The sequence below is a fragment of the Podarcis tiliguerta genome, assembly GCF_965153285.1.
Source record: "Podarcis tiliguerta genome assembly, chromosome: 3".
Taxonomy (NCBI): domain Eukaryota; kingdom Metazoa; phylum Chordata; class Lepidosauria; order Squamata; family Lacertidae; genus Podarcis; species Podarcis tiliguerta.
The window spans coordinates 21,494,055-21,515,780 of NC_139536.1; the positions used below are offsets into that span (position 1 = coordinate 21,494,055).

At 40.9% G+C, this 21,726-nt stretch overlaps 1 protein-coding gene across 5 annotated transcripts in view; it reads left to right on the forward strand.

Moving 5' to 3' along the window:
* Positions 1–21,726, forward strand: part of THADA (THADA armadillo repeat containing) — a 161,408-nt gene that overhangs the window by 45,578 nt on the left and 94,104 nt on the right. For all 5 annotated transcript variants that reach the window (XM_083432920.1, XM_083432922.1, XM_083432923.1 and 2 more), the window contains 2 exons: positions 460–551; positions 20,181–20,270. In XM_083432920.1, coding sequence (XP_083289046.1) covers positions 460–551; positions 20,181–20,270 — 182 coding nt within the window. The remainder of the gene's footprint in view (positions 1–459; positions 552–20,180; positions 20,271–21,726) is intronic.

Consider the following 21,726-nt stretch of genomic DNA (forward strand, 5'->3'; position numbering starts at 1 on the left):
TAGCAAATAAAGTTCCAAAACATATAATAGAGAACTGAAATGCATAAATATAAAATAATTTTAATGGAAGCTTTTTATGTAATACTTTGATCATTTTAATTACTATATATTAAAATAAAGGTACCTAACAAATTCAAAATACAATTTGAGCTCATCTCGAGATAAAAAAAATGTGTATGTCGCAATATGCTGTATATGAGACCCCTAGAACCATAAGAAATGCAAAAATAAAAATAAAAAAATACTGTTAATAACTCATTCTGTGGGGCTTGTGCCCAATGTTGGGAACCACAGGTCTAATTCCAGTATAAATATAAGTATAAGTTGAAATTGACCTTATGTTTTTAAAATGAAGCTCTTTTCCCTTATTTGGGCTTTTCCCCATCTACTTAGGTATAATGAAAAGATACAGGAAAAATTGGGATGTCATTTAACACTTGCTTTTATGTTGCTTGATAGGTAAGAAATTCATCTACTCTTCTCTTTAGTACATTGATCACAAGAATATTTGGGGTTAAAAGAGGAAAGGATGAGAACTCAAAGAAAAACAGGTATGGTACATGGATGCTCTCCTTGTAAAACAGGGTTGGGGAACCTGCAGCCGTCCCGATGTTGTTGGAATCCAACTCGTATACTCCCTAGTCAGTGTGGTTCAGAGATAATGGGAGTTGTAGTCCAATACTATTTGGAGGGTCATATGTACCCCACCACTGCTATAAAATATTCTATGACCAAAAAGAAACTTGAGAAAGGTCCCTTATTTTTGATGAATTTATATGAAATTTATTGTTATCATCTGATACCAATAATTAAACTGTGTTAAAAAGTAATAATATTATGACAGCGAGAACATGATGCTCTTAATCTCAGGGTCATGGAGTTGAGCCCCACATTGGGCAAAAGATTCCTGCATTGCAGGGGGTTGGACTAAAGTCTATGATTGTTAATTTGGGTGTAAAATGGTGCTCTCCGCTAATGTTTGCAGTTATTTTACTATTCCCGGCCTGCTAAGCTGTCGCTTTTTCTTTTCTTCATTTCCCTCACAAAGTATACTTCAGACATTTGTGCAACATGGGGCTAATTTAGATTTAGCTGTATAACTTTTAAAACACGGTCCTAAACCTGCTTGCACAGAAACCACCCCAGGTTTATTTGGTTTAGCTTAGTGGAAGACAGAAGTGCCTGGCGTGCTCTGGTCCATGGGGTCACGAAGAGTCAGACACGACTAAATGACTAAACAACAACAACAACAACAAAGTATGCATAGGACTGCAGCCCTCATTTCACAAATGCTACCGTTCGATTATCTTAAAAGGATGTACAAAGCTCTAAGCATAAGAAGCAAGATTTGGATATGTTTATAAATGGAAGATATAGGTAGGTAGCCGTGTTGGTCTGCCATAGTCGAAACAAAATAAAAAAAATCCTTCCAGTAGTACCTTAGAGACCAACTAAGTTTGTTATTGGTATGAGCTTTCGTGTGCATGCACACTGAAGAATCTGAAGAAGTATCTGAAGAAGCGTGCATGCGCCCAAAAGCTCATATCAATAACAAATTCCGTCTCTAAGGTGCTACTGGAAGGATTTGTTTTATTTAATTTTGTTTCATAAATGGAGTACACATTGAGGGGTTTTACCCCCACAATTCATTGTCATGTGATTGTTCTATATGTATTTCCTGACGCCTTTAAATGCCTTGAACCCTTTTATAATTCGACTTTTGTGTATCTGGAGTCTCGCTTCAGAAAAGGCAGAGGGCCTGGGTCTTTCCTCGTGAGCGTTTGCAGAATGGGCCAGAAATAAGTGAGCTGATTTTGAAAGTGAGAGAACTGTGGTGGGTCTGGTTTGTGGCCTGGGTGGTAGGTGGAATTCTGAAATGGATTCTGGACAGGAGTGGGTAACAGGGCAGAAAGTGTCAACAAGGAGTTGTAGCAAAGCCAGAGTGAGGCAGAAGCAGACAGGAGCAAAGGGAAGCACAGGGCCTGAGAACAGCACATCCAAGGGCTGCAATGTAACTTTACAGTTACACACTTGTTTGGTCCAAATGGGCATTAGCCAGTAGTCTGTATTGCAGGGATGGGCTGGAGGTTCTGCTGCCACCTGTTTTCAATTAATAATATTCTTGATTGAGGGATGTACAACTCTGAAATGGTGCCAGCTGCATGAGTAAAGTGTGTACAATTTAAACCAACACATGATTGACCGATATTCATTTTCTGAATAATATATAAGCACAAATAGAATCTAATCTGGTGATTTTGTTATTTGGGTATGTGTGAGCCCTTCAGGCTGCGTGCCTACACTAATTTAATTTTAAGAATGACTTTTGGGAACTAATCCTTTACAATGAAATTATAACAATAATCTCTGTTTGAGGAAACCTGCGTTTTATATTTATTTGTTCTGGCTCAGCAGCTGAGACACTTTTGTAATAATAAAAAAACCGCTAGATGTCTCTCTTGATTCATGTTTTTTTTACTGCAGAATAATCACTGTGTACCTAGAGCAACGATATGTAATTCGCTTCCCTTCAGGCATCCTTTGTTTCCAATATGTACTTGTGTTTGGATTACAGTCAAGTACATTTTATGTAACTTTCTGGGTCGTTTTAAATGAGCCAACATTTTCAAACTGGGAAGCCTGAAGGTAGGAACTTTTCCATAAAAGTGGATCTTATTTCCACAGATGTTGTGTTGATCCACCTCCTGTATCTTTTCACTTAATAGGCAACCACAGATACGTTTTAAAATTAGGTTACATGGGCAGGTGTCATTGACATGAGTGGAAAGTCTGATCTCCCAGACTGTGCGATGATAGAGGAAGCCTCGTTAAATTAGATGCAGCTTGTGCCACAGGTTATTGAGGACCTAAGGTTCTAATTTCTATATCCAAGGCTGAACATTTAGATGAGGATGTTGCAGCATGGTTTGACAGAAATGAGAGGCCAGGCAATTTTCAGAAAATTATTTTTCTCTCCTTACTTCTGCAAGAATCCATGGCAGTGGTACTGCATTTTATATTGAAGAAAAGAGTTTCCCATCTTGCCATCCAGTTGAAAATCTTCTGTTTACTCATGGGTTTGTTAAAAGTGTAAATGAATTACCCTTGCCAAAGGTGCAGGAAGCTTGTACCACTTTAATATCCCCCCCCCTTTCTCTTGTAGATATATTTAAAACAAGGGATGGAAAACATATTTACACCCAAATGCCTTCCATTCCCGTCTGCCCTAAAGAAAGAAATAATATTCTTCTCTGGCTCATTACTTCTGCCCTCCTTTTGGCTTTCTCAAACCTCTCAACCTTTTTGAACGTTATCTCTCCTCCACCCCTGCAGGTCAATTTTGACAAGTGGGCAGAACCACCCAGGTGCTTGGCAGGTGGGTTGTCCTATTGACAGGTCAAAGTTGGCCCAGGGGGTGGCAGGAAAACACTGCCCTATCAGGATCAAACTCCCTGCACATCAGAGGTGATTGAGTCCGGCTTTCTGCAAGCTTTGCCAAGCCAGCCAATTCCCAGCAGAACTGTTATACAGTACTTTAACTACTTTTAAAAAAAAAATTCTCAAATGACATCGGAATTAGCGTCCGGGTGGAATTTCTGAAAGTCGGCAAAAATGTCCGGGGAAACCCGGGAGTATGGCAACCCATGTCAGAAATGTTGATTTTTTGACGAAATGCCAAATAATAGCTCCAAAATTGTCTTTTCTTTCCTTTTAGATTTTGGGGGGAAAAATGCTCAACAACGTTTGTGCCCAGATTTTCACTTTTTGAAGTATGGCAACCCTACTTATATAGATGCAGTTCAAATCAGCAAGAAATGTGATTATTTCTTTATTAGCATCCTTGTTCCTCATTACTTAGTGTAGGATTTGCTGTTAAACCCATAACGCCTAGAAAAGTTCAGCCTCTGCTGTGAGTAGCAGATTTTCCTGTCCGTATCTTGTTGTTATATATGGACTCCAAGCAACAGTGGGGTTTCCTACTTCCCTTGTATTTATCATAGGGCCACTCCACACATTATACTTTGCGGTGTTGGATGTGACTAATAGCTGCTTGGAAACTTACTCCTTACAGGTACAGAGAACAGATTTGCTGTATACACTCAGTGTCAGCCACTGATTTATTCAGTGAAAAAAATTAGTGGAATGACTTTTGTAATGTGCAGGTAACAAGCTATGCTTTTGGACACCTGTATAAAGATCACTGCTGCTGTTGCTGTTACAGAATGAGGATGGAAAAAATGTCTGAACTATTGAACTTCAGTACCTATAATTTCCTGAAACACACTTATCTTCTGTTTACAGCTTTGAAGAATGAGTAATGATTCTTCCTTTTACTGGCATGTTGAGTGCAGATTTATCTGAATTCCAATTAGTGCTTGAGTACTGATCAGAAAGACTATTCGGCAATTGATTTTGTTTTTTTCTTCCCCTCTTGCCAAAGCAGCTTCTCCGGAATGCCATCATTTATTCTGTAGTAGCATTCCTTTATTCAGAACCGCTGAATAAAGTGATACCTCCCCTCGACAAACATGAATATTAATGATAGTCCAAGATTTTCTTCCTTTTTCATGATGTAGTTAAAAACGCAAAGGCAAACTCCCATGAGCTACAGAATTCTGAAACAGGATGTAGAGAAATTCATGTGACTGCATGTCTCTTGGATGATATTGATGAGAAAGAAAGCGCTTTGCGTGTGTAAGTGAATTTAGGGGATAAAATCATTCTTGTGCTGCTAATTATTGAATAGTGGAGCCTGCTGATGGAAGGCATCAGTGGGAGAGCAGGTTCTCCATGGAATTTTAAGGAAAGAAGTGGCAGTGTTGCAAAGGCTGACTTTGTGTAAATCAGATGCATTCAACTATGGTTGGAAAAGTGTGATAGGCAGGTTTTTTTTTTAAAAAAAATTAAAAATCTGGTACCCACTATGAGACTTTGGACATGTTTGCAAGTGTTCAATCAGAGTTAAACTTATGAGTAAGGAACACGTGCCCCGCCAAATGATGTTGGACTTCCAGCTCCCATCAGCCTCAGCCAACATGAATAATGGCCAAGGTTGGTAGATCACCAACCTATGGGGGGGCACACCCCTGTTTTGTTGTTGTTTAGTCGTGTCCGACTCTTCGTGACCCCATGGACCAGAGCACGCCAGGTACTCCTGTCTTCCACTGCCTTCCGCAGCTTGGTCAAACTCATGCTGATAGCTTTGAGAACACTGTCCAACCATCTCGTCCTCTGTCGTCCCCTTCTCCTTGTGCCCTCCATCTTTCCCAGCATCAGGGTCTTTTCCAGGGAGTCTTCTCTTCTCATGAGGTGGCCAAAGCACTGGAGCCTAAGTTTCAGGATCTGTCCTTCCAGTGAGCACTCAGGGCTGATTTCCTTCAGAATGGATACGTTTGATCTTCTTGCAGCCCATGGGACTCTCAAGAGTCTCCTCCAGCACCATAATTCAAAAGCATCAATTCTTCGGCGATCAGCCTTCTTTATGGTCCAGCTCTCATTTCCATACATCACTACTGGGGAAACCATAGCTTTAACTATACGGACCTTTGTCAGCAAGGTGATGTCTCTGTTTTTTAAGATGCTGTCAAGGTTTGTCATCGCTTTTCTTCCAAGAAGCAGGCATCTTTGAATTTCGTGACTGCTGTCGCCATCTGCAGTGATCATGGAGCCCAAGAAAGTAAAATCTCTCACTGTCTCCATTTCTTCCCCTGTTTTAGTGTGATGAGAACAAGCCACGTTGAGCCTTGGGTTCTTAAGCTTCCATTTTTGCTTCTCTGTTTAAAACTGGTTTGTTCCAAGCAATAGCTAGTTGGCATTAATCACGGTTTTCAGTTCAAATTACATATAAAGCTGTGTTCAATCAAAGCAGAAGCAAAAAGGGGAGAGCACACAGGTCCAAGGCTTACAGTGGTTCATTCTTGTGTAATGTCTCAGGATCATGGGTTCAAGCCCAACATTGAGCAAGAAGATTCCTGCATTGCATGGGATAGGACTAGATGACTCTTGTGACCATTCCAAATCTGCAATTCTATGTAGCATATTGTGCATATCCTGTTAGCACACCAGTGCAACCTCCATCCCTGGTGAACCAACCAGGGTTTAAAGAAAGAGATGCATACAACATTGCACAGGTAAATTCTTCTTGCTTGCCTAAGATCATGCTAAAATTGCCCCTGAGTGCTAACCTTCTTCTGCATCATAGCCTGGGACCAAACCCTAAGTACAGTCATACCTCGGGATGAATACGCTTCAGCTTAAATATTTTTGGGCTGTGCAAAGCTACAGGGAACCAGGCAGAGGGCCTTCTCGGTAGTGGCGCCTGCCCTGTGGAATGCCCTCCCATCAGATGTCAAAGCGATAAATAACTACCTGATATTCAGAAGACATCTTAAGGCAGCCCTGTTCAGGGAAGTTTTTAATGTATGATATTTTAGTGTATTTTTGGTTTCTATGGAAGCCGCCCAGAGTGGCTGGAGAAACCCAGCCAGATGGGCGGGGTACAAATAATAAATTATTATTATTATTATTATTATTATTATTATTATTATTCGTAGATGAGATGCAAAATATTAACAAATAAAACCAAAGCTTTCAAGTTCTCATAACGTTAGGTGCTACCACAGGGATCAGATAAAAATTCTGGATAGCAGGCAGTACAGCCAAGGAAGGCAGGCTGCTTCAGGTTCAAGCACCAGTTTTGATGCATGTTGGAGATAGCACATTCTCGGGGACTACTTTAAGAGGTAGAGCTTTTTATGGCGACTGTTAGACTCCTAATTTACCAAAGGGACGGTAATGGTTCAGTAGCGTAACACACTTTATTCAGTATGGTTATCTGCCCTCTTCGCAAGAAATGTGGAAACGTAGGGAAATGCCAGTTGTCTCTGTCCATGGAGTTTTCTTGGCAGGGATACTGGAGTGGCTTGCCGGTTCCTGCTCCGGGTGCATCACGTTTGGTCAAAACTCTCCACTATGACCTGTCCATCTTGGGTGGCCCTGCACGGCATAGCTCATAGCTTCTCTGAGTTATTCAAGCCCCTTCGCCACGGCAAGGCAGTGAATTATGGTGTTGGAGGAGACTCTTGGGAGTCCCATGGACTGCAAGAAGATCAAACCTCTCCATTCTGAAGGAAATCAGCCCTGAGTGCTCACTGGAAGGACAGATTGTGAAGCTGAGGCTCCAATACTTTGTCCACTTCATGAGAAGAGAAGACTCCCTGGAAAAGACCCTGATGTTGGGAAAGATGGAGGGCACAAGGAGAAGGGGACGACAGAGGACGAGATGGTTGGACAGTGTTCTCGAAGCTACCAGCATGAGTTTGACCAAACTGTGGGAGGCACTGGAAGACAGGAGTGCCTGGCATGCTCTGGTCCATGGTGTCACGAAGAGTCGGACACGACTAAACAACAACAAACAACAGGGAAATGCCTTGCAAGGAGTCAGATGATTGGTCTGTCTAGCTCAGAATTATTTGCACTGACTGTAGCCGTGGTTCTGTCTTTCCCATCCTATTCTGGAATTGAACCTGAGAACTTTTTGCTTATGAAACCATGTGCTGTACCAGTGAGCTAAATGCACCTGTGACACACAGAACTTGTTTCTCGAGACCAGACTTTCTCCACCTTGGGTTCCCAGGTGTTGTTGAACTACAGTTCCCATCTTTCTTACTTAGCGTAGGTAGTGGTCAGGGATGATGGGTATTATTTATACCCCGTCCATCTGGCTGGGTTTCCCCAGCCACTCTGGGCGGCTCCCAACAGAATATTAAAAACAGGATAAAACATCAGGCATTAAATGCTTCCCTAAACAGGGAAAAGTTGATGGGAGGGCGTTCCACAGGGTGGGCGCCACTACCAAGAAGGCTCTCTTTCTGGTTCCTTGTAACCTCGCTTCTCGCAGTGAGGGAACTGCCAGAAGGCCCTCGGAGCTGGACGTCAGTGTCCAGGCTGGATGATGGGAGTAGAGACGCTCCTTCAGGTATGTCTCCTGTGCTCTCTTCCAGCTGCCCTATTAGCAGCAATAGAGGGACATTACAATGGTACCTCGGGTTACATACGCTTCAGGTTACATACGCTTCAGGTTACAGACTCTGCTAACCCAGAAATAGTGCTTCAGGTTAAGAACTTTGCTTCAGGATGAGAACAGAAATCTTTCTCCGGCGGCAGCAGGAGGCCCCATTAGCTAAAGTGGTGCTTCAGGTTAAGAACACTTTCAGGTTAAGAACGGACCTCCGGAACGAATTAAGTACTTAACCTGAGGTACCACTGTATATAGTTTTCACTCATCTTCTGTCAGCTGTTCAGCGGGGGGGGGGGGGACCTCAATCTCCTCCCCCCCCCCATTGCTCTTTACTGTGTTTTCCAGTTACATTTTCCCTTCTTCGCTGCCCACATGTCAGTGGTACCTTGGGCCTCCTGTTTGTGCAGGAGGCAGCTCCCTAGGTCTGGGCACCACGGCTGTTTGATCTGCTTGGGAGAGGAATGCCAGGTAGACTCACTGCATTACGTACACAAAGCAGGCATGCTGCAATTGTTCTAGGAGTCTTCATTACTCAGTCAGTGGGAGAAGGTTCTTTCAAAAGGCTAACGAGTGAATCATTTTGTGGTAGGGCTCTGGTAATCCTCCAAGGCAGTAATCAAAGGCAGTAAATGAGCTGAGATTAGTTTGGGATATCCTGGAAACTTCTTGAACAATAGGTAAATACAGTGTGAGTGTGCAGTCACAAAGTTGATGTATGCTTAAATAACACCTTTGTGCTTCCCCCCCTTGGGAACGTAACACCTGTCAGTCTCTTTGCATTCACAAATGACTACCTTGAGGTTTTTGGTTTTTTCAAAAAAAGGAAAATAAAATTCCTGCTTATCATCTGATGCACCCCCTCACATCACTGATTTCTTAAGAAGTGCTGGCTTCCCACAGTTGCTCTTCTCATGCCTAAATACACAAAGGTATCATAAATAGCAAACTAACAGGTACTGAGAGACTGAGGCATAAAAGAGATCAAAGCAAACAGACCATGCAGTCATTTCAAAATCTTGGCTGGCTGCTCTTGTAAATAAGAGTGCTTCTAAAGCAGAAAGCATTCAACTACTGTATTTATATAGGCCTTGACTGACAGTTCGGTTATTAACTTCGTAAAAACACAGGCAACGTAAACTAGTAGGAATGTTTGCTCTAGCAGTTTCTATCTGAAAGAAAATGAAAATCAAGGTATAATGGCTTGCTCTCTGTTTCCCTAAAGTATTTATTTTAGAACTATGCAGCATAAAAGAATGTTTTCCCAAGTCGGTGAACTTAAGCAATGTTGCTTGCTTTCTGATATTTAAGTATGTTGTTCCTTGCAAAACAAATGGTACATTTATTAATCTTTTTGCATTCAGTAATGCTTAATTAGCCTTTTAGCTCCCTTTCTCTCATTGCCTTGCTTTTTAAAAAAATAAATAAATATTAAATTGCTCTTGTGAACTTGCATAAAAAGAGAAAATACAGGTATTAACTCCTGAAATGAAGATATATTTCACAGTTATGTTCAGCGGACTCCTAACTGGATTTTATCAGTGTAAGTATCATTGGATTTAAAATTGCCTACTAGTCAACCACCCCAATTTAAGCAGGATATCCTGGAATTACAGAAGGCATTCCAGCTTCTGATTGGCTCCTGGAATGTTTCACCTTTTGGTTGGTTACTCTGGTGGGAGTCAGCTGACCACAGCAACTGAGCAAAGAATGAACATCCTGATTTAGATGCCCCAGAAGATGATGATGATGATGATAATAATAATAATAATATTTATTTATTTATTTATTTATTTATTTATTTATTTATTTAAACATACCCCGCCCATCTGGCTGAGTTTCCCCAGCCACTCTGAGTGGCTCCCAATCAAATGTTAAAAACAGCACAGTATTAAATATTGCCTTCAGATATCTTTTAAAGATAGGATAGCTGCTTATTTCCTTCACATCTGAAGGGAGGGTGTTCCACAGGGTGGGCGCCACTACCAAGAAGGCCCTCAGTCTGGTTCCCTGTAACCTCACTTCTCACAAAGAGGGAACCGCCAGAAGGCCCTTGGCGCTGGATCTCAGTGTCCGGGCTGAACGATGGGGGTGGAGACATTTCTTCAGGTATACAGGACCGAGGCTGTTTAGGTTGGTGGGTATGAAATTGCTGTGAATCCCCATGCCAGGAAACTTGGAAGTGGTTGTCTTTGTTATCTGATTAATAAGGACTAGAATCTTTCAGCACAGTCCTAAACTAATGAAGTGCCACTTCAGTGCCTTTGAAATGTCTCACAATATCTAATTGGGAACTCTAGTTGGTTTGTCACAACTCTCTTGTATTTCAGTTCAGTTTGTCCCTCATTGCTCTTCAACAAATCTTCCTGTACATTTGTTATGCCCTTTCAACTATATTTTATTGTATGTAAACCACCCTGGTAAATCTTATTTTAAAAGAAGGCTAAAACCTATTGAACTTGAGAATCCTGTGAATTGGCTCCTGTGAATATTGTAGTATTCTGATTACTTTGTTTTGGCCTTTCATATGATTTATGAGAATATTATTCAGTTTGAGGGCAAGTTCAAACATATTTTTCATCACTTGTTAACTGCAGTATCAAGTAATTACTCAAAGGTATTAATGAACTCCTCACGGATTAGTAATTACAGAATTTTGTGGTCACTTCTAGTAACTCAGACACACTATTTTTCAGTGAAGGCAGTGTATACTTTGCTTGAAAGTCATCTTAATCAAGTAATGTATGTGATGAAACAGTGTGGAGTCTCATATTTAGTGAACCATGCATCTAAGTGGCATTGACCCCCTTCCTCCCCCCAAACGTTTTGCCATTAAATTATTGACATGGGGTCACCTCCTCCCCTCCCTCCATTTTTGGATTAAAAACATATTTCAGATGTGTATTAAAAGCCCCAAGAAGTTCATTCTCTTTGGTGGAGGGTATTCTTTTACAGAAACATCAGTGGCTAATGGCCTGCAGATGCTGTAAGGAATAATGAATTCTCCTTTAAGAAAGCAGAGAGCACTCTTTGCAACAAGATTAAGGATTAAGAAATACTTTTAGATAGAGCTTTTTCAAGCATGTCTCTTTAGCACTCTGATTTCAAGCTGGAATATTTGTTTCGACAGAACTCTGCTTTCTTAACTCCTGGTGTTGGAGCATCCTTAACAGGTAATGAAGGTTTTGCCAGGAAAACCCAACTCTGGCTGAAAAAAGATGAAAGCAGCATCAACCTTGTTAGTGCTGGCACAAGATAATGGTCAGAGGAGTAGACTATACTTTAAAAAAAATTCTTTAGAGTTCTGCTTAAAATTAAACAACCCATCAAAGTTGATTGAGTATGTTCACATCCATTATAGGGAAGAAAGGTGAGCAAAATAAAGGACAGGCAAACAGCTTGCTGATGAATTTAAATACTGAAGATTCCTCCCACCACAAGCAGGGTGAGGGACGGATAAGATGAAGAGAAAATTTCTAAGTGAGAGCTGGAAGGGTCTGTGATTTTTCCATGGGAGACAGGATTAAGAAATACTTTTAGATAGAGTCAAGGTTCTGTAATTACGGACTGTTTTGTGCTGCTGTTGTTGCATTTTATTATAGATTACTTATTACAGCATCTATATGACTCGTTTGATCATTAAACTACGTTAGGGTTGTCATTTGTGTTTTATGTTGTGACGAAGGGCAGTACAGTCACACCTCGGCTTTCGAACATTTCGGCTGCCGAACGTTTCAGAAGCCGAACGTTAAAAAACCGCAAGTGAATGCTTCGGTTTTTGAACGCGCTTCGGAAGTCGAATGGCTTCCCAGGCACGTTTCTTAATTTTCCCCATCAAATTTGTTGACAGCCCTTTGATCCTCGGTTTTCGAATGTTTCAGAAGCTGAATGGACTTCCAGAACAGATTACGTTTGAAAACCGAGGTTCCACTGTATATAAATCTAATTAATAATATCACAGTACATCCACATTTTCTGTGCATTTAACTTCTGAAATTCCAACTATACACAGTTAAGGTGGGGATGCTCTTGTGAGAAGTCAGATTCTCCCACGAGAACATCCCTATTGAGAAGCAAGGCTGAGAGTTTAAAAGCTCTTTTTGCTCCAGGTAAGGATTAGCTGTAGCCTAATCGAAATACTGAGATACTATGTAGTTTTAAGGTACAGTAAACCCACAATTTATGTAGGGGGTTGCGCCTTAAGCCAAAATCACACGTCTTCCAAATCCATTGGGGTTGAATTGCGGGTGGGATTGCCAAAGTCATTTTCCCCAGAGCCCTGCCCTCTTTGCACCCCCTTTATATTATTTTTTTTGCCATGCATTTAAAGCTGAATGCACACAATTAAATATGCATAGGTTGCAGGCTTACTGTACTTTTCAGATAACCGGGAACTGATTAAACAATAAATTGCCGGTTTATGTGAAACTCACAGCTTTACCGATCTTTCCTAACTTCAACTCTTCTTTCATACTGGTTAGTTCCAATCCATTATCAAACTGACCTGATGAGTATTATTTAACACAGTTAGCCTCCCTCATCTTCCCCTTCATGGTATAGCACCTAGTAGACCGGAGGCAATTCAAATTAATCCTGCTGGCTCCCCCTACATTCCATTTTAAGACTGTGACTAAATGCAGACTCCGTAGATTCAGCGCCAAGCCAGCTTCCCCTCTCCTCTGTTTTGTTTAACATCTGGTTTCATAAAGAGATCTAATAAAGATATTGCCTGGCTAGGTTTTGGGTTTTCTTTTGGGTCAATGTAGTTTCCTTTACTTTTTTGTTCAAGATACTCATAAACAACAACTCCTCCTCACCTGTTGCTAAGGGCCATCAACCTTGCCTGGAGTAAATGGTTTGTAGGCTGATATTATATTCTGCCTATGGTGGGTAGTATGAGACTTCTACCCTTAGATCAGATTGCGTTTTCCTTGTCATTGCAGGCCTTCGGAAGATGAATTGAATGAGCTGTATGCCTTTCTTTCTTATTATCCTATGTATGACTGTAACACAGAATGCGTTGATAAAGTATACACACACACACACACACACACACAGTGGTACCTTGGTTCTCAAATGCCTTGGTACTCAAACAACTTGGAACTCAAACACTGCAAACCTGGAAGTAAGTGTTCCGGTTTGCAAACTTTTTTCGGAAGCCGAACGTGCTCCATTTTGAGTGCCATGCTTCTGTTTTGAATGTTACATTTCCGTTTTGAGTGCCGCACTTCTGTCTTGAGTGTTACACTGAGGTCTGTCTGTTTTCGCTATTTATTTTGCGTTTTGGTTTTTGTGGCTCTTTTTGTTTTGTTTTTGTGACTGTGTGGAAACCAGTTCAGCTAATGATTGATTGTGTGACTGCAGTACATTGTTTATTGCTTTCGTTTTATGGATCAATGGTCTCGTTAGATAGTAAGATTCATGTTTTTGGGGTTGTTTTTAAAAGTCTGGAACAGATTAGTCCATTTTGCATTACTTTCTCTGGGAAAGCGCACCTTGGTTTTGGAACGCTTTGGTTTTGGAATGGACTTCTGGAACGGATTAAGTTTGAGAACCAAGGTACCACTGTATATTTTTAAAAAAGAGCTGTATGATCTAAGCTGACAGTTGTGGGCAGGCAAAAAGACAAAGTGGTTGTGGACATCCTTAATTCAGTCCTGGTATTGGATTAGTATTGTATCCTATTATTTTATTAGCTAATTTATGTCTCTGTGAGATTGCCATTTGGCATCTCTGTGGATATTTGGCGGGAAAATGCACCTTTAGGGCTCTGCAAGGACAGCTGCCTCTTAAAAGACAACAACAACCCACCCCTTTCAAATTGGCTACCCTTTTTTCCTGACTAACGCTTTTGTCACTGAGAAATAGAACAGCTGATTCACGAATTATGCATACAGCGTTACACCTAATATGCCCCAGGGATCAAGGTCATGAAAGTATCCTTTCTTCTGAAAAATATAAAATACGATAAACAGCTTAATCGGATGACCTGCGATGCATGGCCTTGGTGAACTGATATGTGCATACAAAACAGCGTGACAATTGATGATTTCTTATGGGAAGCTATGGTCATGTAACAGAGAACAATTTAGCAAGGACAGCTAGAGGTGCGTTTAGCCCTCTTAATTGTATTTCAGTTCAACAATTACTTGGATAAAATACATATTTTGTTATGTGCAAATGGCTTTAGACACCTATTAGGTCCATAAATTACCATATAGCATATATTCAACACAAAAAACCAGCGAAAATTTGTTGTTGACAAAGGACAGCTGGACCTATAAAGGGCCCCATTACCTTCAGTAGCTGAGGGCCTCATCAAACCTAAATCTGGCCCTGGTCTCGCTCCACTCTTTACATTTCTGTCACAGGCTGTGATCTTCTTGTTAGGCTTGTTGGTGCAAGGAACTGTTGGTGCAAGGAACTGTTGTACCCTTTCCCACACCCAAGTCTAAAAAGTCTTGAGCTGGTTAGTCTAGGTGCTCCTTCTCTGAGGAAAGTGAGTTGAGGACAGGAAGAGCATAACATGGCGCTTCCCTCTTCTTCTGAACCCTCTCCCCAGCCTCTTCTTTACTTTGTCACACTCAGGGGTGGCCAAAGTGAAATGATTCTGCATGCATATATAACGTATTTTTTGCTCTATAAAGACTCACTTTTTCCATCCTAAAAAGTAAGGGAAAATGTGTGTGCGTCTTATGGAGTGAATGCAGGCTGCGCAGCTATCCCAGAAGCCAGAACAGCAAGAGGGATCGCTGCTTTCGCTGTGCAGTGATCCCTCTTGTTGTTCTGGCTTCTGAGATTCAGAATATTTTTTTTCTTGTTTTCCTCCTCCAAAAACTAGGTGCGTCTTATGGTCTGGTGCGTCTTATAGAGCGAAAAATACGGTACATTCCTAGCTGCTAGTGGTTCATACCATGTTCATAAACACCATTTGTTCTTGAAAATTTCCTCCTGAGGGGATTTTTCTCAGAGCAACATATTGGTTAAAAGCACTGGTTATGGTATGGGGTTTACTGTTTTCTTCTTCCCACTACGAAAACGACTTTATTCAGTTTTCCACTGTTTACCGGTCACTTAATATTTTCTCTTATTCCATGACTGCTGAATTTCCTTAGGAGGCTTCAGTGGGGAACATTGCCAGAAACCTTTTGAAAGCTTGATAAGAGTGACTTTCTCCTGTCAAAATGGATGTTGACACCCTTAGCCCATTTGATGCATTTTCTGCCTGTTTAATTTTTTTTTTTGGGGGGGGGGGAATATAATATAAATGTGGCATATTTGGATGGGAACTGTGTATTACTTCTATGCATTTTCTTGTCTTTGCCAAATTAAAATCTTAGTAACTGAGGTGTCCAGTGTGGGTGATTTTGCTAATGCTAAGTTCTGAAATATTAAACTGTTCAACTTTAACTGGCATCATGCCTGTGCAGGAATTTTTTTTGAAAAGAATAGTTGTACAAGAAAGGAAAATATGAAGGAGAACTAACAAAACTTGAGATGGAAATGTTAAAAGTAATTTTTAGGCACTTCTTGTAAACAAGTTTTGGAGTGATGTTTATCTTGTGACCTATCAAAGTCAGTTAACATTAAAGGTTTTCTAGGCTTTAATTCAATGTAGTTCTCGTGCCAAAATCCGCATCTGAATATTATCAGTAACTGTTTGTTCCATCAATTTGTCATCTTCATGTAGTCTCTCTATCTGACAATCTCGGTATACGAAAATTAAATGAGTTATTTGCAAACATTCTGGATTGTTTCAGTCCAGATTGCTTGTTTAGTACGTGGAAAGTATTCTTTAAGTAGCAGTATATTTTCCTGTTTCCTGTTTGAAAAGCTAAGCGTTCAGAGGACTGGAAATCGGTGGATACTGTAGAGCAGGATTAGCCAACCTGGTGCTGCCCAGATGTTTTGAACTATAGCTGCTTCAGCCCCACCAGCATGGCCAATGGTCAGGGATAAGATGGAAGCTTTAGTTCAAAACATTGGGAGGGTACCCTGCTGGCTAACTGCCCTAGGGGATAGAGTGTTAGACTGGGGAGCCCTGGCTTCACATTTGCTTCGCTTTGAAGCTCATAACTAGCCTTGGGAGAGTCACTCTGCCTCTTGCAAGGTTGTTGTGAGCGTAGAATGAAATAACCCCTCGCCTGCCATCTTGAATTTTTTTTTGGGGGGGGGGAAGTCTAGGATATAAATACAGTGGACCCTCTGGATACGCATTAAATTCGTTCTGGGGGTCCATACTTAACCTGAAAAGTCCATAACTGGAGGGACCACTCCTGTGCACACGCACGGCGCAATAGAGCACTTCTGCGCATGCGTGTGGCATAGCTGTCAACCTTTCCTTTTTTTGCGGGAAATTTCCTTATTCCAGCGCCATTTCCCGTTGCTTCCCGCTGCTATCCCGGATTGTTAGATAGCCCGTAGACTGTCCCCGGGACAGGTGAGGCTGCTGATCCCTTATTTTCAAATCTGAAAGTTGACAGATATGGCGCGTGGTGCACATGGCGTTTCTGAGCATGCGCGTGTGGCAAAACCTGGAAGTATACAGTTCCGGGTTTGCCGCGTTCGCAACCTGAAAGTTACGTATCCAGAGTGTATTGCATATAAAACAACAGATTTGTGCTTGTACTGGGAGTGCGAAAGATATACAGTGCTGAAGACTATTGTGTTTGTCACAACTTCATTTGTATGCATAGAGATTCTATGTTCATTTTAAGTGTGGTAGAGTAGATCTCTTTCTAAGTGGTGTGCAATTACCGCAGAATTGATGTTGTATCTTTTCACACAGAGTATTGCTTTAGATTTTAGGGGAGCAGTACCAGTAATAGTATAGTCACATTTCTCTTTCGGTTCTTTTTACTTATTGGGTGAACATCTGTCTAGTACTAGAAATAGCCACCTGTTAGTCAGAAGCCCTCCTGTCTAATCTTGAATGCTTGGCAACTGGCTGCGGTCACTTAGTAGTGAGGTTGAAAGAATTGTGCATTTTGCTGGGACATGCCTTCTCCAGTCAGTCTGCAAGCATAGAGGAAAACAGTCATGGTTGATACAGGATACCAAATTACAAATCCCAATGTTGTTATGACTAAACTTCAAGCCTATTCTTGATCCTAGTTGTAAACTTGATCAGCCTAGCTGGAGAATGTTATGTCCCTTTTTGGTGGGTGCTGCCAAGTTGTAAGATTGGTAAATTGGAGTTGGTGGTCCTTCAGTTACCTCCCAGAATAATTTCCTAATTAGATTAGGAAATTATGCTAACAGAAAAACTCCTCTTTCAGTGACAGGTACCAGTTCAAAAGCATTATTCTGTTGTTCTCCCAGAGAAATGTTATTCAGTGCCTGAAACCTGGAGGCCTCTCTGTATTTAAACCACCTCTTGTTACTATAGCACTATAGAAAATGACTTATGGAACCAACCCCTGTTTAAAATCAGCCGTGAAATTATGGGATGTGAAATAATAATTTGGATAATAATAATAATAATAATAATAATGATAATAATAATAATTTATTTTTATGCCGCCCATTTGGCTGGGTTTCCCCAGCCACTCTGGGCGGCTCCCAACCGAATATTAAAAACACAATACAGCACTATATAAATTTATAATATTTTGCACACCTGCCTTAACCAAAACCTCCATGGCTATCATATGTTTGAAAGATGAGGACTTGATTAGAAGAATGCACTATATTTAAGATTAATATTTTATCTCCGATCATCTTGTACTTTGCAGGCAGAAGTTGAGAGTGCTGTCTGCAATATCCAATTTAAAATACTCAGCAACTTATTGAAGACATGATCAAACTTGGCATGTTTGTCAGAGGTCGGCATGACCTAACCTGCCATGTTAGTCACAGGTGTGAGGCTGGGATTGTGCAACACTGTCGAGTCAGTGTTTGGCTGTTCTTGCTTAAATGCTGCAGGTTTGAAGCCTTGATCTTTAATAATAGTTCCCTTGCGCTAGAGCAGCCTTTGCCATGTGTTGTCTGATGGGAGTTGTGGTCCAAAACATGAGGAGTGCACTAGGTTGGAAAAGGCTTTGCTGGAAATTCAGACACGCCCTCAGGTTTCCAGTTAGAAACAGAATTTAGGCCAAAAGCAGTCGGCCATCTTGTTAATAACACAAGCTTGCAACAAGGGGTTCTTCTTCACATGCTCCCTCTGTAAGACCGATGGTCTCTCCTACAATGATTAACTCTTCCAAGTACTGTTCCGTGCAATTTAGTATTCATCACTTTACATTATAATATCTCAAATATCAAAGGCAGCAGTAGGAAGGGTGTCAGGGAGTTGCAACCAACATTCACTGTAAAACACTACAAAGACCATTTTTGCCAAGACAAAGAGCTAGGAAGACAACTATTGCTCAGGCAAAGCCTCAGCCCAAGCAAAGCGCTTCCTAGTCCCTGGAAGAGCCTGTTATGCATGGGTAGTCCATGGGTAGGCAAACTATGGGCAAGGTCAGTTCAGGGCCTTCACTACCCCAGGAAGATGTTCCAATCTGTCATTTTGGTGGTGTGCCATCAAGGGCTGCTTTAAACAGAACCATAACTTCTTGGTTCTGGCCTTGTCATTCCTTGAGTTGATTTTACTGTCCTCCTTATATGTGGGAATAATCAGACGAGATTTCCTGCAATTTTTGTTTGCTAGTAGATACTGTCCGCTGCTTCCATTTTCTACTTCTAGAACAGTCTGCATTTTATTTGTTTTATAGAATCATAGAGTTGGAAAGGACCCAAGAGTCATCTAGTCTATGGGTAGGCAAACTAAGGCCCGGGCGCCAGATCCGGCCCAATTGCCTTCTAAATCCAGCCCACGGAATCAGGACAGTCCAGGAATCAGCATGTTTTTACATGAGTAGAATGTGTCCTTTTATTTAAAATGCATCTCTGGGTTATTTGTGGGGCCTGCCTGGTGTTTTTACATGAGTAGAATGTGTGCTTTTATTTAAAATGCATCTCTGGGTTATTTGTGGGGCATAGGAATTCATTAATTCCCCCCCCCCCATATAGTCCAGCCCCCCACAAGGTCTGAGGGACAGTGGACTGGCCCTCTGATGAAAAAGTTTGCTGACCCCTGATCTAGTCCAACCCCCTGCAATGGAGGAATTTCAGCTAAAGCATCCATGACAGATGGCCATCCAACCTCTGCTTAAAAACCTCCAAAGAAGGAGGGTCTACCACCTCTCATGGGAGTCTGTAATGTAGGGCTTTGGTTTTCTTAAATGTTATATCGTGGAGATCTTCAGTTATGAATAACAAAATTGGCTTTAACCAGTTCTGCTCGGACATTAAAATAGGTGAAAAATATAGTAAACGGAACTCTGAGCCAGGCCCCTGCCAGTATGCTTGTAGTATTGAACAGGTTAAGGTTCCTACCTTTTTGTGCCCTTGTGGAAGCTTTCTGTGCTTGCTTCATTTAAAATATTTGTTTTGATCCGTTTTGCAATATTTGGCCAGTGCTTTGTGGTTAAGGCATGTTGTCTTAGCTGAGCACTGGAAGAATCTTGGCTGGTATTTGCCATGTGGTGATTTACTCATACGTTAAAACCTTACTTATTTTCATTAATAAATATTAAAGGAACTGTAGGTATAAGACTGTTTTTAGATTAGTTCCTTGACCTGAAATATGGAAGCTTTTTTATTATTTATTTTATTTAAATATTTATAAACAGCACACTCATATAAAATATAATAAGGTGTCATACAATAAAAACATCAATGTGCTTAGGATAGGCATTCAGTGTTTATTTGAAAAACCATTTTAAATGGAAAACGTTGTGTTTTTTTCTGATGGTTTTGCTATCGCATTTCCCTCCTTAACTCTTGGATTTACCTTATCAAAATAATGGCTACTATGACATTAGAAATAAATAAATCAGTGGGATATGAGATCTGTTTGTATTTTTGAAAAAAGGACATGCTTGTGAAGCTTTAAGTATAACATGTTGTTTAAAAGCTGCTTTTAGGAAGTCTGGTTTTGTGACCTACCTATTTTGCATTGGCTGATTTTAAAAAAAAAGATGCTTGCCCATCTTATGGTACATAAATGGCACAGAAAATGAAATTATTTCGGTTGTACATAATTACACATAAGTCTTTTGTAAATAGTTTTGAAACTTCCATGCAACTGTGTGTTGGAAAATCTTTTCTTTTTCTACAGAATGACAGGGAGGGAGTTCTTCACTCGGTTTCCAAACCTTTATCCGTTCTTGCTCAGCCAGTTGGAAGCTGTAGCTAGCACAGTGGACAGGTAAGAAGAATCCATTGTTATCATTGTCAATTGTCCATTGAATCCATTGTCAAATGTTTAGGCTTTCAGTGTTGGAGCAGAAAACAGATTTGGAGAAGTGTTGTCTATGTGTTTTGAAGTAGGCTGTTGTTGCTATTAGTTTATTTATAGCTCAGCCTTCATCAGGGACCCCAGGGCAGGTCACAACATCATAATTAATACAATACACAGCTGAAATAGTCAAAGTTAAAAACATTCTGTTCTAGCTGTCCATATACTGCTGGGGAAAAAAAAAATTGCACTCTCAATTCAAAGTCTCTTCGGAATTACCCATCAGCATTTTTTAATTATTATTTTTTTGCAGTTTTTGTTTTTGTTTTACTGCAGCCAAAACCAAACTGGTTACACATTAATCTGAGTGATATTTATGTACATACAAGCCACTCCATTTCATACAAATTATTTTGCAGTCCAGCTTTGTATTCATTAATTTCTTCTCCAGGTAATTTGAGAAATAATTTTTTATGCTTATGGTTTGGGTTTATACGCAGCAAAAAAGGAAAAGGTGTGTTGTGGGGAAAGTAAAGCATTATGGTCTGCATTGGTTGGCTAAAAAAATATGGAGCATTAAGCATTAGCTGTTTCTGATAACTTAAGTGAACAAAATTAAAGGGTTAAAGAGTTGTAGTGAACTAATAACACTTGCATGAAAGAGAAATGTCTGCAATGTTTTTAATCATTTAAAAGAGTTGCCTCTACCTAGCGGAGCAACTGAAACCACCCATCAGCCATGCTGAAGGGAGTTTGGGTGATGTGGAAAGGCCACTTCCCCAAGCCCTTCCAAGATCCATTGTCCTCTGCCATCAGGGGATCTCCACTGGCAACAGGGAGGACATGCCAGTCAGGATTGGCCCAATATGCCCGTCCAAATGGCAGGCAGGTGGAAGTTACTGCAGTTGATACCGCTGTGGTGTTTAAGTAATGGGTCTGGACAGGGCTGGATTTAGGTTTGATGAGGCCCTCAGCTACTGAAGGTAATGGGGCCCTTTATATGCCCAGCTGTCCTTTGTTAACAACAAATCATCATTTTTCTTGGGTGTGGAATATATGTTATATCAGGGGTCAGCAAACTTTTTCAGCAGGGGGCCGGTCCACTGTCCCTCAGACCTTGTGGATGCATTTTAAATAGAAGGACACATTCTGCTCATGTAAAAACATGCTGATTCCTGCACCGCTGATTCCCGGACCGTCCACTGGCTGGATTTAGAAGGCGACTGGGCCGGATCCGGCCCCTGGGCCTTAGTTTGCCTACCCATGTGCTATATGGTAATATATGACGCAAAACGCTGCTGTATGTAGGTTTTATTTTATTTGTTTTTAATCTTATATTTTGGAAATCTACACTCAGTGGTTCCCCCCCCCCCTTTAAATTTATTTTGGGGCCCCAAGAGACTGGGGCCCTAAGCTATAGCTTGTT